General features: G+C 46.8%; 2 protein-coding genes across 2 annotated transcripts; one reads left to right on the top strand and one right to left on the bottom strand.

Annotated features, from left to right (window-relative positions):
* Positions 1–279: 279 nt before the first annotated feature.
* On the top strand, positions 280–7,501 carry rmdn3 (regulator of microtubule dynamics 3). The gene is made up of 12 exons (XM_070925840.1): positions 280–669; positions 1,637–1,826; positions 1,940–2,083; positions 2,815–3,157; positions 3,321–3,423; positions 4,206–4,266; positions 4,859–4,934; positions 5,015–5,092; positions 5,188–5,286; positions 5,475–5,528; positions 6,313–6,390; positions 6,524–7,501. The coding sequence occupies exons 1-12, from the start codon at positions 468–470 to the stop codon at positions 6,581–6,583; spliced, it is 1,488 nt and encodes a 495-aa protein (XP_070781941.1). The 5' UTR covers positions 280–467; the 3' UTR covers positions 6,584–7,501.
* Positions 7,502–8,388: 887 nt separating this feature from the next.
* On the bottom strand, positions 8,389–12,184 carry rad51 (RAD51 recombinase). Its single transcript, XM_070925660.1, has 9 exons — positions 12,086–12,184; positions 11,486–11,623; positions 10,372–10,489; positions 10,040–10,131; positions 9,774–9,868; positions 9,541–9,654; positions 8,914–9,043; positions 8,667–8,788; positions 8,389–8,512 (listed from the first exon to the last, which is right to left on the bottom strand). The coding sequence occupies exons 1-9, from the start codon at positions 12,167–12,169 to the stop codon at positions 8,389–8,391; spliced, it is 1,017 nt and encodes a 338-aa protein (XP_070781761.1). The 5' UTR covers positions 12,170–12,184.
* Between the last annotated feature and the right edge of the window lie 1,036 nt (positions 12,185–13,220).

Raw genomic sequence — 13,220 nt, 5'->3', positions numbered from 1 at the left:
GAAGTCGTTTCCCCATGCGCTCGCCTCGTTGACGGTCATAAGTGGCGCTTGTAGATACATACACGGGTGGTGCTGATGTGATGTAGTGTCGTACATTTTCATAGCATCATCTTGGTGTGGTGTAAACAGACTCGTCAACTTTACTTTAAAACGCGTCGTCGGAATATATAGTGACGTCCCAACGGACCTTTTTAACATTAGCGTCAAGCTTATTAAAAGTCGTCACAGTTATTAGCCAGTGAACGCTGTGACAGCGAAAGGCTAATGACATTAGGCTAACGTGCTAGCAGTGCGCGTGTCAACCTTATTATCTGAACTAAGGTACTTTACGCGAAGAGGCTCACGTCATGTCGTTGGAGTCCTGAGAGTCGCTGCAGGCAGTCATGGTTGGTGTATGAAAGTGACATTCGTAGGTAGCTGACATTTACGCCAACGTTAGTTATAAACGACCCTGCGTCTGCGGAGACATGAACACGCCGCTCGGAAGGAACGGGTTAATCGGGCTTGCTGTCGGGGCCACGGCCGGCTTGGGCTTGATTGCCTTCATAATTTACAGAGAGATCAGCAGGAGAAAGTCCCAGAGGGTGATGCTGGAGGCCCAGCCAGCTGCCCGGCTGTTCGACGGGGCGGATGGAGCGGCGCTGCTGCGGGAGACGCTGGATGCTCAGGGTGAGTAAGAGCGAGGCTCCGCTCTGCCCTGCTGGCACTGAAGCCAGCTAGTCAAAAAAAAGATGCGTGTGCGAGAGAGAGATATGCGTGTTTCCAACTGCGTAACAAGCCATATCAAAAGTCCCTTTTCGTGGGATGTAAGAACAGTTCTCTTCTTTTTACGTCATAAAATATGTATTTTTTTAATGCAGTGAGGGCCAACCACAGCTGACGGGTTCAGAAGTCAGACCACAGACTTTTGTTTGTTTTGAGGATTTAAAATTGCCATTTTTGTGAGCAAGATTTCACCTGTTTACTGGCCAGAAGACTATGACAATGGCAACATTTGAGTAGGTGACTTATCTCTGTTGTTAAACAAAAAAAAAAAACACCCCTCAAACTCAAACACTGGATATAGTTAAATGAGAGCCATGGGCCTGGGGTCAGCATGCCGTTGCCCCCCTACCACATGCATAGCAATGCACATGACACCCTGTACGCCTTGCAAGTTGCAGGTAGTTGGCCCACAAGGTTGCAGCCTCATGTCACTCCTCTGGGGGCCGAGCCTGGCCACTCAGGACTGATCAGTGAGCTCAGAGGCCTGGGGGGGGGGGGGGGGGGCGCAGTCTCCCTAATCTTGGTGACCAGTTTGCCCCCCCCACTCCCCCACCATCATGTTAAAGTGGTACTTCTCTGAGGCCACAGATGAGGAGCTCAGACATCTTCAAGAACCAGTTGAGGTGGTCCAGGCATCACATTAGGGTGCTCCCGGATGCCTCCCTGTAAAGGTACTCCCGGCACATCGAACTAGGGGGGAGAGAGACCAGGCGTGGATCCAATCGGTGGATAAGCAGTGGAAAATAGACTGATGGATGGATGGATGTTCACGTCTGGAGGGTGGGAGAAGGGTTAGGGATCAGAGTACATCTAGGGGTTCAATATTGACAAACAAGTCCAAACCCACGTGTCTCCCTGTCTCCTCCTCCAGAGGCGGAGGCCCAGCAGCAGGCTCTGGCAGCAGTGGAGGCAGTGGTGCAGGGCCTGTCCCCGGAGCAGCAGCTGGAGTTCAGGAACCAGCTGGACCAGGTGCTGAGCTGCGTGGCCTCGCTGCGCACCGAGGTGGCTGAGCTGAGGGGCGGCCTCCAGGATATCGCTGTGCAGATCATCCAGGATGTCAAGTGAGTGGTCAAGCTGTGGACTCCTCTCTTCTTTTGTACGGCTGTGTGGCCGTTTAATGTGTTCAGCGTGTGTGTGTGTGTGTGTGTGTGTGTGTGTGCCCCCCCACATTCAGAAAAGGAGTGGAGGACAATCAGCGGGTGCGTCGGCGCCGCCACGTCGTCCACAGGGAGCGCACTGACTCCGCCAGCTCCAGCTCCATCTACTTCACTGCCAGCCAGGGCATGGCCAGCACGTTCGAAGAGACCAGCGAAGGAGGGTATGTCATGGGTTGGTGTTGTTAAAAATCTAAAGCCTGGAGTAGCGGCCCGCCAGTCTAGCAGTGATCTAACATTGTGCAGGACCAGGTCCAACTGAGATCCAGGATTTATGCAGCTGGGGGGCATTTTTAATGGGTTTCTCAACAAGCTTAATCAGCTAATTCGTATTAATCTCTACGACAGTTAAAGACGGGTAAACAGTGTTATGTGTGGCTAATGCTACGTAACTAACTGACTGACTGACTGACTGACTGACTGACTGCCGGTAGATTTGAGACATAAAATCAGACAGAAATTGTGTCCTAAACATTTTCTACCAAAGAATAAACTTTATTAAATGTGCTAAAATGTACTAAATGTATCCTTTAAATGTACAGAAAACTGAAAAGTAAAGCAGAAGTAATCATAAATCACCAAAAATACCTCCTTATTTATTCTTTAAATGTCATGAGTACAATATACATACACAACAGAGCAATACATACATATACATTGTTATTGTATATATTTTTTACTTTTATTTTTCACTTAAATATTGTAAATCTGTATATATTTTATTTTCTATATCTTATTTTTTTTTTTATCTTATTTTTGTACATACTCATTTCTAAATTCATGCTACTTTCTACTCTTGAATGGGAGCACCAGTACTGTACAATTTCCCCCCGGGGATCAATAAAGTATTTCTGATTCTGATAAAACAACAGATGATCCTCCATGTGTGTCCCAGGTACTCGACGGCCTACGCCGAGTCGGACTACACAGACCGAGACACGGACAGAGAGGAGGGTGAGCGGGAGCCCGAGCAGGAGTCTGAGGAAGACGAGGACAGGAGCTGTGCCACTGTCCTCACCCTCCGCCAGGAGGACTCCCAGGAAGACGAGGTGGAGGAGAGGGAGCTGGAGGAGGAGGAGGAAGAAGAAGAAGAAGACGAGGAGGGGAGGCTGCAGCTGGTGACTGAGGTTCCCAGCGGGGAGCTGGCTCTCTTACTGGCCCAGAGTGACATCCTCCACACAGGAGACGCTAGTTTAAAGTCAGAGGGCTTCCGCCTGCTGCTGGACAACAGAGCAGAGGTGAGGGACAGGACTCACTGCTCACATGACTAATCTTAGTTCTAACATGACATGTCATGACTGTGTGGTGTGAGGAAAAGTAATCTGATTACAGTAACGCATACTTGAGTAATTGGACTGGTGTTTTTTGGGTTTTTTTCCCCTGACGATTCTGTGTTGGCAGTATGGAGACAGCAGGGAGTTTCTATGGCGACTGGCTCGGGCTTACAGAGATATGTACGAGTCCACTGAGGACAAACAAAAGAAGAAGACCTATGCGCAGCAAGGTAATGGACACACACACACACACTCTTATATAATGATTATTATATCAACTCTTTTTTCCGAGTATTAAATCTACGTAAAACAAAGGTTGAATGAACCAATCAAAAGAAGCCACAATAAAAATGAATTGTACTCACCAAAATAACACTAATACAGATAGAGCAGTACAAATATTTTGGATGTCAATATTGTTACTGTCTCGCTCAGATTAGGTTATACATGAATAATTTGCAGATCAACAGTCAAACCCACTCGTTACCATGGCTACAATGTAGCCTAGAGTTGAATATGAAATCTAAAAATGGCAGCAAATAACACAAATATCTACACCTTACAACTATCAAATCAAGGTCAAGTTACTGACTGATTTCTATTAGACATAGTAGCCATTTAAAGCTCAAATGAATTTTTAATGTAACATTCAAGTGTCATATGTTACAGTTGCAGTGCTCCACTACTAAGGCCTTGCTAAAGTAATCTAGCATTCTATCTAAGATTCTGTGGCTCTTTAGTAACAGCTAGTGGCAGCTGGAGGAAAAGACACCAGTATTTCAAGTATTTCTGAAGAGCCTCCACACTTTCAAAATATACCCCAGTGTCCTCTCTCAGATTGTGGAAAAACAAAAAAACAGAAACCTGCACTGCAGGGTAGTTTAAGGAACCTAGGAGTTTGGGACGTACCCAATTCTGTTCAATTTGTGCAAATGGATGGTAAAATGTGAGACTCTGTGTTCTGAAAGGACTCCTGTGGTTTTGTCACTGAACTGTGAGCTGTGTGTTGCAGGCCGAGAGGAGGCGGAGTTGGCCCTGAAGAGGAACGGCCTGAATGCCGAGTGTCACAAATGGTGAGACGGTGAACGCGACAAACACCCCGAGCTTGTACCTCCATGTTCTGGGTTTCAACTGCCGACTGTGTGTAAAGATGGGCGACGTGACGGCTCCCCCCCCCCCCCCCCCCCCCAAAAAAAGTGAAGCCAAAACATCTCGGATCGCCTCCCCCTGGTGGCTGGCTGCAGTATAGCCGCCCGCCCCATGTTAGCGGCTGGGACATGGGCCAAACTAAAAAAAAGTGTTAATTTTTCTGATAAGTTTGGTTTTAACGAGTTATTCGATGCTATAAAAAATGGGGTGAGATGTCACGATTGACACCTGAGATTGACTGCGGTGTGCTCGCGATTGGGTCGGGTGGGGTTGCCCCCCCCACCCCCTCTCCCCGATTACCACTGCGCAGACTCTGGCTCCAAATGACGTCACCAGCGCAAGATGGCAGCGCCCGTATCCGGGGAGAGTTTGGCTTCCCTTTTGTGTTCAGTGGGAAGAAGTGGGGACGCGTCGGCCATCTTTACATACAGTCAACGTGGTGGTTTCAACTCTGCATAGACATCGCTCCCCGCCGGTGACCATTTGCTTGTGTTTTGATGTGTGTTTTTGCTCCAGGTTTGCTGTGCTGACTGGACTGAGCTCCCAGCACGAGAGCATGCATAGCAAACTGAAGAGCAGCCACATATTAAAGGTAACACAGGCACCCTCAGTGCATGCCAACATGTTTTTAGAGTGGTGTTCAGCACGACCTGAGTTGTTCCCTCCACTCAGGAGCACCTGGACCGCGCAGTCGCCCTCAGAGACGACGACCCCATGTGTTTCTACCTGCTCGGCAGATGGTGCTACGAGGTGAGAGACTTTTATCACCTCAACACTGAACTTCAGGCAGCCTCGAAGTACTTCATTCAAGACATTTGCGTTCGTGTCCTTGCGTGTCCCTGCAGATGGCCTGTCTGGACTGGCTGGAGAAGAAGGCGGCTGCGGCCCTCTACCAGAGCCCCCCCACCGCCACGCTGCACGACGCCCTCGAGAACTTCCTCAAAGTACGAGACTGCTGTATATTCCTTGTTGCTTTCCCCACAGAAATGAACCCAGGGTGAACTTGGTTTTGCGTTAACCTCTTTAGCATGTTTTTCTTTTTGTATTCATTTTCTGTATGGACCCGTGATTGTAAAACAGAATGCTTCATATATTAAATCTTCTTCTTCTTGTGTATCGTGTAAAACTCCAGGCGGAGGAACTCAGTCCCGGTTTCTCCAAGGCGGTGAGACTTTACATCGCAAAGGTAAACAATCCGATGGACTGAGAAAGACTTTACGTACACCCTGGGAACGTGGCTCCCAGAAGCACTGCAGCCACATGAGATCCGTGATGAGCCGTGTTCAGAGATTTTGGAACTGTTTTTTTTATTGTCTGATTTATTGAATGCAACAGTGTAGCCTTGACCACTTGAACAAGAGAGTCATAAGTCAGTCAGTTCTGAACACAGACTGGCTGGGACACCCCGGGGTTGATGTTTAGAGAATCCACTTAGAAGAAAACCTCATCAGATTCACGCATTTCTTTCAGTATCAACAGCAGTCCAGGTGATTTGTTGTCCGTATCCACGGTTACAGAAAAAAGGGACTGCTAGTAGCTCAGGCAGCATGACTTTCATAATCTCAAATTTGTGACTGGACACAAATGTAGGCTATAAAAATTTAATAAAAAACTGGACGCCACACCTACAGTCAGTCGCTTTTCAATTTCCTGTTCGTAAGGCCCAAAGCATGATGGGAACTGTAGTTCCGAACTCAACATAAAGTAAAAGTAAAAAATCCAGAGTCCAAAAACCTGGAAATGAGTCAGCATTTTTACACTTCCGGTTCCCTCGTCTGGAAGTCAATGGGTTTCTTGAATGGGTTTTTGGTTTGATGCCTGAGCAGTACAGGAGAGGGTTCAAAGGGTTAATTAGTGACTACGGCTACAGTTTTTCCAAAGCTAACACACCAGGGTGTATTTTCTAGCTCATCCTGCCGATGGCGAGGACTTTAAAACACTAATGGTCCAATCGTTTCGTTGACCCGCAGTGTCACAAGGATCTGGGAAACATCTCGGAGGCCGCGAACTGGACCGAGCTGGCTCTGAAGACGCCCACACACGCTGACGTAAGAGCACGCCTCAATTCACCATATTCTATATTTCCAGTCATGGCGTCGAGAATTGAGGGTTGTAATGAATTTACTGACTTAAAAAAAAAAAATAAAATTTCATTGTTGCCTCTTTGCTTTTATTTGCAAGGATGAAGAAACCTCTAAACTGGAGGCTCAGCTTCTAGTCTTAACCGACAGAAAAGTTTGAACACTTTCCCCCCCCTCCTCCCCTACCAAGATCCAGCTGGTGGAGCCACCCAGCCCGATGGATCCGATTGGCTAGTCAGGCCCCTTCGTCGGTGGACATCTTTGTCATACTGTCACTGTGAAACAATAATATGGAGTTTATTGACGTATATTTATTTTCTGTATCACCGAGTAATATATATTGTAATGAATATGGTATCTTTAATGTTTTTTAACCATTCGTTTGCCTTTTGGACTGATTAAACTGCATGGCAAGATTTTTTTTTAATTTCTTTATTTTCTTGTGATTTGATAGTTGGATTTTGTTTTTTTTGGAAGAGAGGGATTAGAGTGAGTCTGAAGAACCTCAGAGCAGTGGGTTCCATCATGGCAACTAATAGGACCAAAGAGTTCTGTAGTTCAGGGGGGACCACGCTGCAAAAAAATGGGACTGATGGAAACAGAAACTGGCACTCCAGGTTGATCAGGGACGTTTTTTTTTTTTTTTTAAGAGAACATTAAGGGAAAGCGGGACAAACAAACCTAATGAACTTCTCCTCTTCATGGACTCGAGAGTTGTACTCATTTGTGTTGCACACCCTTTGACCCTCACTGTTCTGCTGGGTCCTTTTTGGCGGATGTTTGCTCAGTGGAGATGAATAACTATTAAAGTAAATATAGTGATAACACTTTTGTCTTAAACTCCCCCCCTCCCCATCAGCTGCACTGGACCACATGCAGTTTTGATTTAGTTTAGTCCTTGCAGCCATCCAAGTAAAATGACAAAGTGCATGGAGCCCTTATGATTGGCTGCGACTGTGAACAGCATCCTAATGTCCTACTTTTTTTGTTGTTTTTTATGGTTGATTGTGGGATCAGAATATTGAGAAAACAAGTTGAGAAAAGTTGTACACTTAACTGACACATGGATAACGTTGAATTAAAATCTTTTGTATTTGCAGTTTTGTTGTTGAATGTGTTTAAAAAAACATCCAAACCCGACTGTGACCGTTCATAAAAGCAACAACGGTAAAATGACGATGCTAACAAATGAGACGGCGTCGATTTAGTAGTAAAACTTAATTTAATTGAGCTACACAGCTTATATGTATATATAGAAGGCTGTGGTTAAGACAAACAGAAAAAAATCACGAAATCAATGTTTTAAACAGTGTTCTTGGGAAAAACCCTTCACTGTCAGAGACCCCCCCCCCCCCCAAAAAAAAAAACAGGACACCACTCAGCAGCACCTCCATGAAGACAAAAGTTAGCAGAAACGCTACAAAATAATGTTTCGACCACACAACAGAGGCGCGTTGCATTCAATAAAGACGACAACTGGACACCTTGCCTTTAATTATGACAGAGTATCTCGTAATTATTAGATCATTCGGTGTTATTTTGTTCGTAATGACGGTCGGCTCAAAGACACAGTCATGTTGTGACAACTTTGTCATAATTATGAGATACCGATCGTATAATTTATGAGGTAGTATCTCAGAACGGCGTAGCGTCTTGTAGTTATGAGACACCACGTCGTAATTGCAGGAAAATTGTCGTTAGTTGAGTGCAACGTGCTTCAGTATGAAAGAGTGCCGGGTTTAGGGTGCATCTTCCATCTTGCTGCTGCACCCTCCCCCTCAGATCTGCAGCCAGGACCATCTCCCGCACCAAACCAAATCCTTGTAACCCTCTGATCTTTGTCTGTTGGGTCAGCCGTCAGTCGGAGGCGGGAGTGCACATTTAAAGTCCAGGAATGAGTCAGCAGGTGGGACAGTAACATCTACCACCTCCGGCCCCACCCCCCCCCCCCATGCTGCTGCCTGCTCAGTCCTTGGCATCGCCCACTCCGTCGGCGTTGATGGCGAACATGGCTTCAGCCTCTGGCAGGCAGGGCGAGTCGTAGATTTTGCAGATCCTCGTCTCTCCTCTGCCTTTCCTCAGGTACAGACTGCGAAGACAAGACCAGTTTTAAATTGTGGGGTCGTCTCAGAGCCGCGAGACCCGCGGTGTCGTCGAGCTGCGCCCAGTGGGTGCTTTTCGAGTTCTATTAAAAAGAGACGCCATCGTGTCAGGGTGACTATAAACACGCTTGCGCGGCTCACCGTGTGGTGGAGGCGTGAGCCATGATGTTGCCTCCGATTGGTTTCTTGGGATCTGCGGAAAACATGGCGGCCCCATCCACCTGGGCTACCACCTGGTTGGTTATCACCACGGCGACGCCAAACTGTGGCGACAAAGGGTGGAGGCGGACGAAAAACACTTATGTTAGAGACACCTCAGATAGATTAGAGCGCACAACCAGGGTGTCCTTCGAGAGAGTACACCTGCACCCGCTCCAAGCTCGCCTACCTCGTCCGCCAGCCTCAGCAGCATGCGGAGGAAGCGGCCTAGGTGTCCCTGTCTGGCCGACAGCTCGCCTCTGCCCGAGTAGTCGGTTCGGTACAGAGCTGTGGCGCTGTCCACTATCAGCAGAGCGTACCTGACCACACAGTGAGAGAGAGAGAGAGAGAGAGTGTGTGTGTGTGTGTGTGTGGGATACACACTTTGCACCTGCACAATTATCCTGAATATTTACACTGAAATGACATTGGACACAATCAAGATGCTGAAACAGGAATACATAGACAAAAAAAAAAGCTGAATTGTTTTGCAGTCTTTTTAATCCTCTAAAGATCTTTGACTTGCCAATATAATACATATAAAGCTGCCTTGCCATTTTCTTGTATGTTTATATTCTTTCTTTTTTTTTGCGTGTGCTCATTTTTAGCTGCCCTCTTGCTTATGCCATGGCCATGATTTTACATTCAATCTTGTAGGAAACGTTAAATAAATAAAAAGATGTGCATGCCGTGGTAACCCAAACTTCCTTCCTGCTCCCTCGCAGTGTTAAGTCGTTTCCATTTCACATCATTGTTTCTGCTCAGCAGGTCAAGCACAAGTCAAGACTCTGGTTAAGCGCATTTAGCGCCGCCTGACCTGGACTCAGCCATCATGGCGGACGCTTGGTACAGCAGCTGGGTCTGGTGGTCTGTGTTGAAGGCTCGGGCGTAGGCCACGTTGTCCAGGACATCGCTGCCGACCAGCCCGTACCTGACAGCAGAGAGAGGCGTCACGTGCAATGAAAAGCGCTTCTATATGAAGACAGAACGGCTGTATATGAAATACACTGATGCGGGGGGGAAAAAAAAAAAGGAAGTGTGCTGCCTCACCTCTCAGCTACAGCCAGGAGTCTCTCCGGCCTGAAGGTCCCCTCGGTGTCGATGTACATGGCTTTACCTTCTCCGCCCCCCTGATCGATGGGCAGCTGTGGACGGAAAGGACAGTGCGGGAACAGGTCATTTTAGAATTCTCAGCACTAATACTGTACATGTGTTGTCGCAAAGACGCATTTTATCAACAGTCTAAACTACAAACAAATGCCAGTAGATCATATTACACACACACCCCTCCTGAGGGTGGGAAGTCTGGACTGTACCTGACAGGTGACAGCGAGCGTGTGGCACAGCTGGGTCTTCCCTGTCCGGAACTCTCCAAACATCTCTGTGATGGAGCCTGTCTCAATCCCGCCTGTAGCAGAAACAGCGAGAAACGTCATATGCAGTTCACATCGTGAGTGTGTGTGTCCCGGAAAAGGACCAGGATGCGTTCTGGTTGACACACACACACACACACACACACACACACACACACACACACACACACACACACACACACACACACACACACACACACACACACACACACACACACACACACACACACACACACACACACACACACACACACACACACACGAGACGTACGAACCTTGCAGGAGTTTGTCAAGCTCCTTGGAGCCTGTAGAGATCTGGATGATCTCCGCTCTCCTCTGGTGGAACTCGGTAGCTGTGGTGAAACCCATAGGCACAAGTTTGGCAGCTTCAGCCTGAGAGAGGAAATAAAAGCAAAAAATTAACATGGCAGCTGCGACAGAATAACTAAATGTGGTGGCATTTCACATGGCCCGGCAGAGAAACCTAACAGAGCAGAAGAAATAAGAGCTGGGCTGAGATATCTGTGCCGTTGTTTATGTCTGCCGACAAGTAGTCTGGCTTACCGGATGTAGGCTGCTGGGATAAGTCCCCAGTCTCCTCCCCTTCCGCTAACTGCGCGTTATTGTTTTCGAAGACCGACTACCTCCGAGCTAGCAGCCTACATGCTGAGAATTAAAAGTTTTGGGTCGTCGGTCGTTTTAACGGGTCCAGTGAGCTCCTCCAGAGCTAAAGTAGAGGTCGGCCTCACCTCTAGGACACCGACGATCAAGTTATGTTTGTCTTTTTTAACAGTAAAAGTTGTAAAATCACATCGTCTACATATGTCGTTTACTATTTTATGTGGCGTTTAGTGGGGATTTAACCATTTTAATGCCAGGGCTCGCCTCCCCACGTGGGCCTTTTATGTGTTCCAGACTGGCGGCTGAAGACTTATGGGGGACAGACCTTTTGGACCACCATGCCCGAGGATATGCAGCAGGCTGAGTCAGTGGCTTCTTTTGAATCTAAGCTTTGGACTCACTTTTATCGCATATTCCCTTCCCCTGATGTCATCGAATAATTCAAGTTCTTATTCAGTTTATGGGCTTCACCATCTTTATTTCATTTTATTATGCGCAACGTTTAGTACTTTTATTATAGTATTTGCTGTGTTTTTCTGTTATGCTTTATGTGTTTTTTGCTTGCCACGTGAAGCACTTTGTAACTCTGATTTGGTAAGTGCTTTATGAATAAAAGATATTATGTTATTGTTGTAAGCAAAAGAAGTGAACAGAAAGGAGAACTATTCGCTGAAACAAATCCATTTCCCTACTGCATCAGGACAGATCAGTCAGAACTCAGGAAATCGCTCTGGGACACTGATAACAATAAGAAGTGCTGTTTCTTACTAGAACTTTGTCAGCTTTGGCCTCGCTGATGCCCTTGATGTTGAGCAGCTCCTTCTTGGGTGCGTAGGCCACCGCCTCGATGGTGTGGAAACCTGCATCCTCCAGCTTCTTGATGTCGCTGGCACTGATTCCGCATTGCTGTGTGTGGGGGCGTCGGGCGAGAAGACAGCCAAGCGTTAATTCACTGGGAGAAAGAACTGTAAAACTGCAAACATTTGGCATCTGGTTGACGAGTGTGAAAGCTACAGTAGGCAATGTTATTGAATTATAATTTCAGTTGAAATAGCTCATTTTGACCACTGCATATCACCAACAATATCTATTTTAAAGGGCTCCTTTAAAAAAATGTGTCTGTGAGCTCCCGCCTCCTTTGTATTTAGTCCAGACCAGGTCCGAATGAAATGACCAATCGGGGTTAGCAAGCACGTAACTGGGCCAATCACATCGACTCTGTACAAACAGGAGCCAACCTCCGGATTGGAGTGTGAATAAGAACAGAACTTACAAACACGGTTACGTAATGGAGGTGAATGTCATAGCTGCAGAGTTATAAATAAGTATGTAAAGATGTTGACCCCCCCAGCTGCATTTAGGACACACCTCCAGTCTGCACAGAGGCTGGGGCCCAAAGTTTTCTTCCTCCTCTGCCTCCGCCTCCACCCTGGCCTCGCTCCTCATAGCCATGGTCTTGAGTGAGATAACCTGGTCAACGGGGAGAAAGAGGGGAAGCTCAGAGACGACAGGTGACGGTAGAGCTGTCCACACTAAAGTGAGCAAGAGGGCGGAGTGATACAATGTCAATAAATGTTCCTGCTTTTAAAGACTTGGGTACTATTTTTCTACACTGGCTGTTGTGCCGGAATGTAGTGGGCGGCGATGTCTTTCTTTGATTCGTTAACCTCTTCCCTTCTTATCCTATGCGAGCACCCGTATGACGGCACCACTCGTTAGTTAAGTTAGCCGTCGTCACAATGGAAATATCAAAATACCGTCACTGAGTTTAAAGTACGCAATGATGATAATTTCGTCACACGCCGTTAATACACAAGTAGCAAAATAAGGCAACTTTAGCAACAGGCTAGCGTTGGCAAATTTAGCATTAAAAAAAGTGCTAATGACTTTACGTGACGTTAACAGGCGAAAGCTATAAAAGATGCCCGACAGTTAGCTTCACAAGCGGTAACTCAGACCTTCTGTTCTGAAGCGGCTCCATTTTAGCAACGCCTCACTGGCATTTTAACACGTTTACTTGGGCTGTTAGCTTATTAGCATTAGTTGGCTCTGTCTTCGTGTCACATTTCAGCCACTAAGCTGGCGTAGTTAGGAGTTAGTAACTCAGCGTTAGTTACCCGCAAGTCAGCTGACAATGCGACCCGATCGAAGACAGCCAATTGACAAGTACAATGCAAATTAATACGCATGCCTTAAGTAAGGTATGTGTTCCAATAACGTTATATAAAGGCGAATATGCTGTTAGAATTAGCTGCAGGCCCTAACCAAACCTACCTGCTGCCGTCTTGTTTCCCTCAAACTCGGCTGTTCGATAACCAAAGCTCCCGCGCGCCCAAAAGCACAAATGACAAACAATGACGTGAAACGTAAAGACACCGCCTCCCCCGTCTCCCAAACGTTTTCTGATTGGTCTGATCTCTTAAAGCTAGCACCAATACAGGAAATTTGCCGGACTGTCCTTCAAAGTAAAGCTCAAATAATTAATTTTGAAATTTCTAACCGG

Source organism: Enoplosus armatus, chromosome 19 (genome assembly GCF_043641665.1).
Source record: "Enoplosus armatus isolate fEnoArm2 chromosome 19, fEnoArm2.hap1, whole genome shotgun sequence".
In the NCBI taxonomy this organism is placed as follows: domain Eukaryota; kingdom Metazoa; phylum Chordata; class Actinopteri; order Centrarchiformes; family Enoplosidae; genus Enoplosus; species Enoplosus armatus.
The sequence above is the reverse complement of the archived record's forward strand: the minus strand, read 5'-3'. Positions and strand labels throughout refer to the sequence as shown.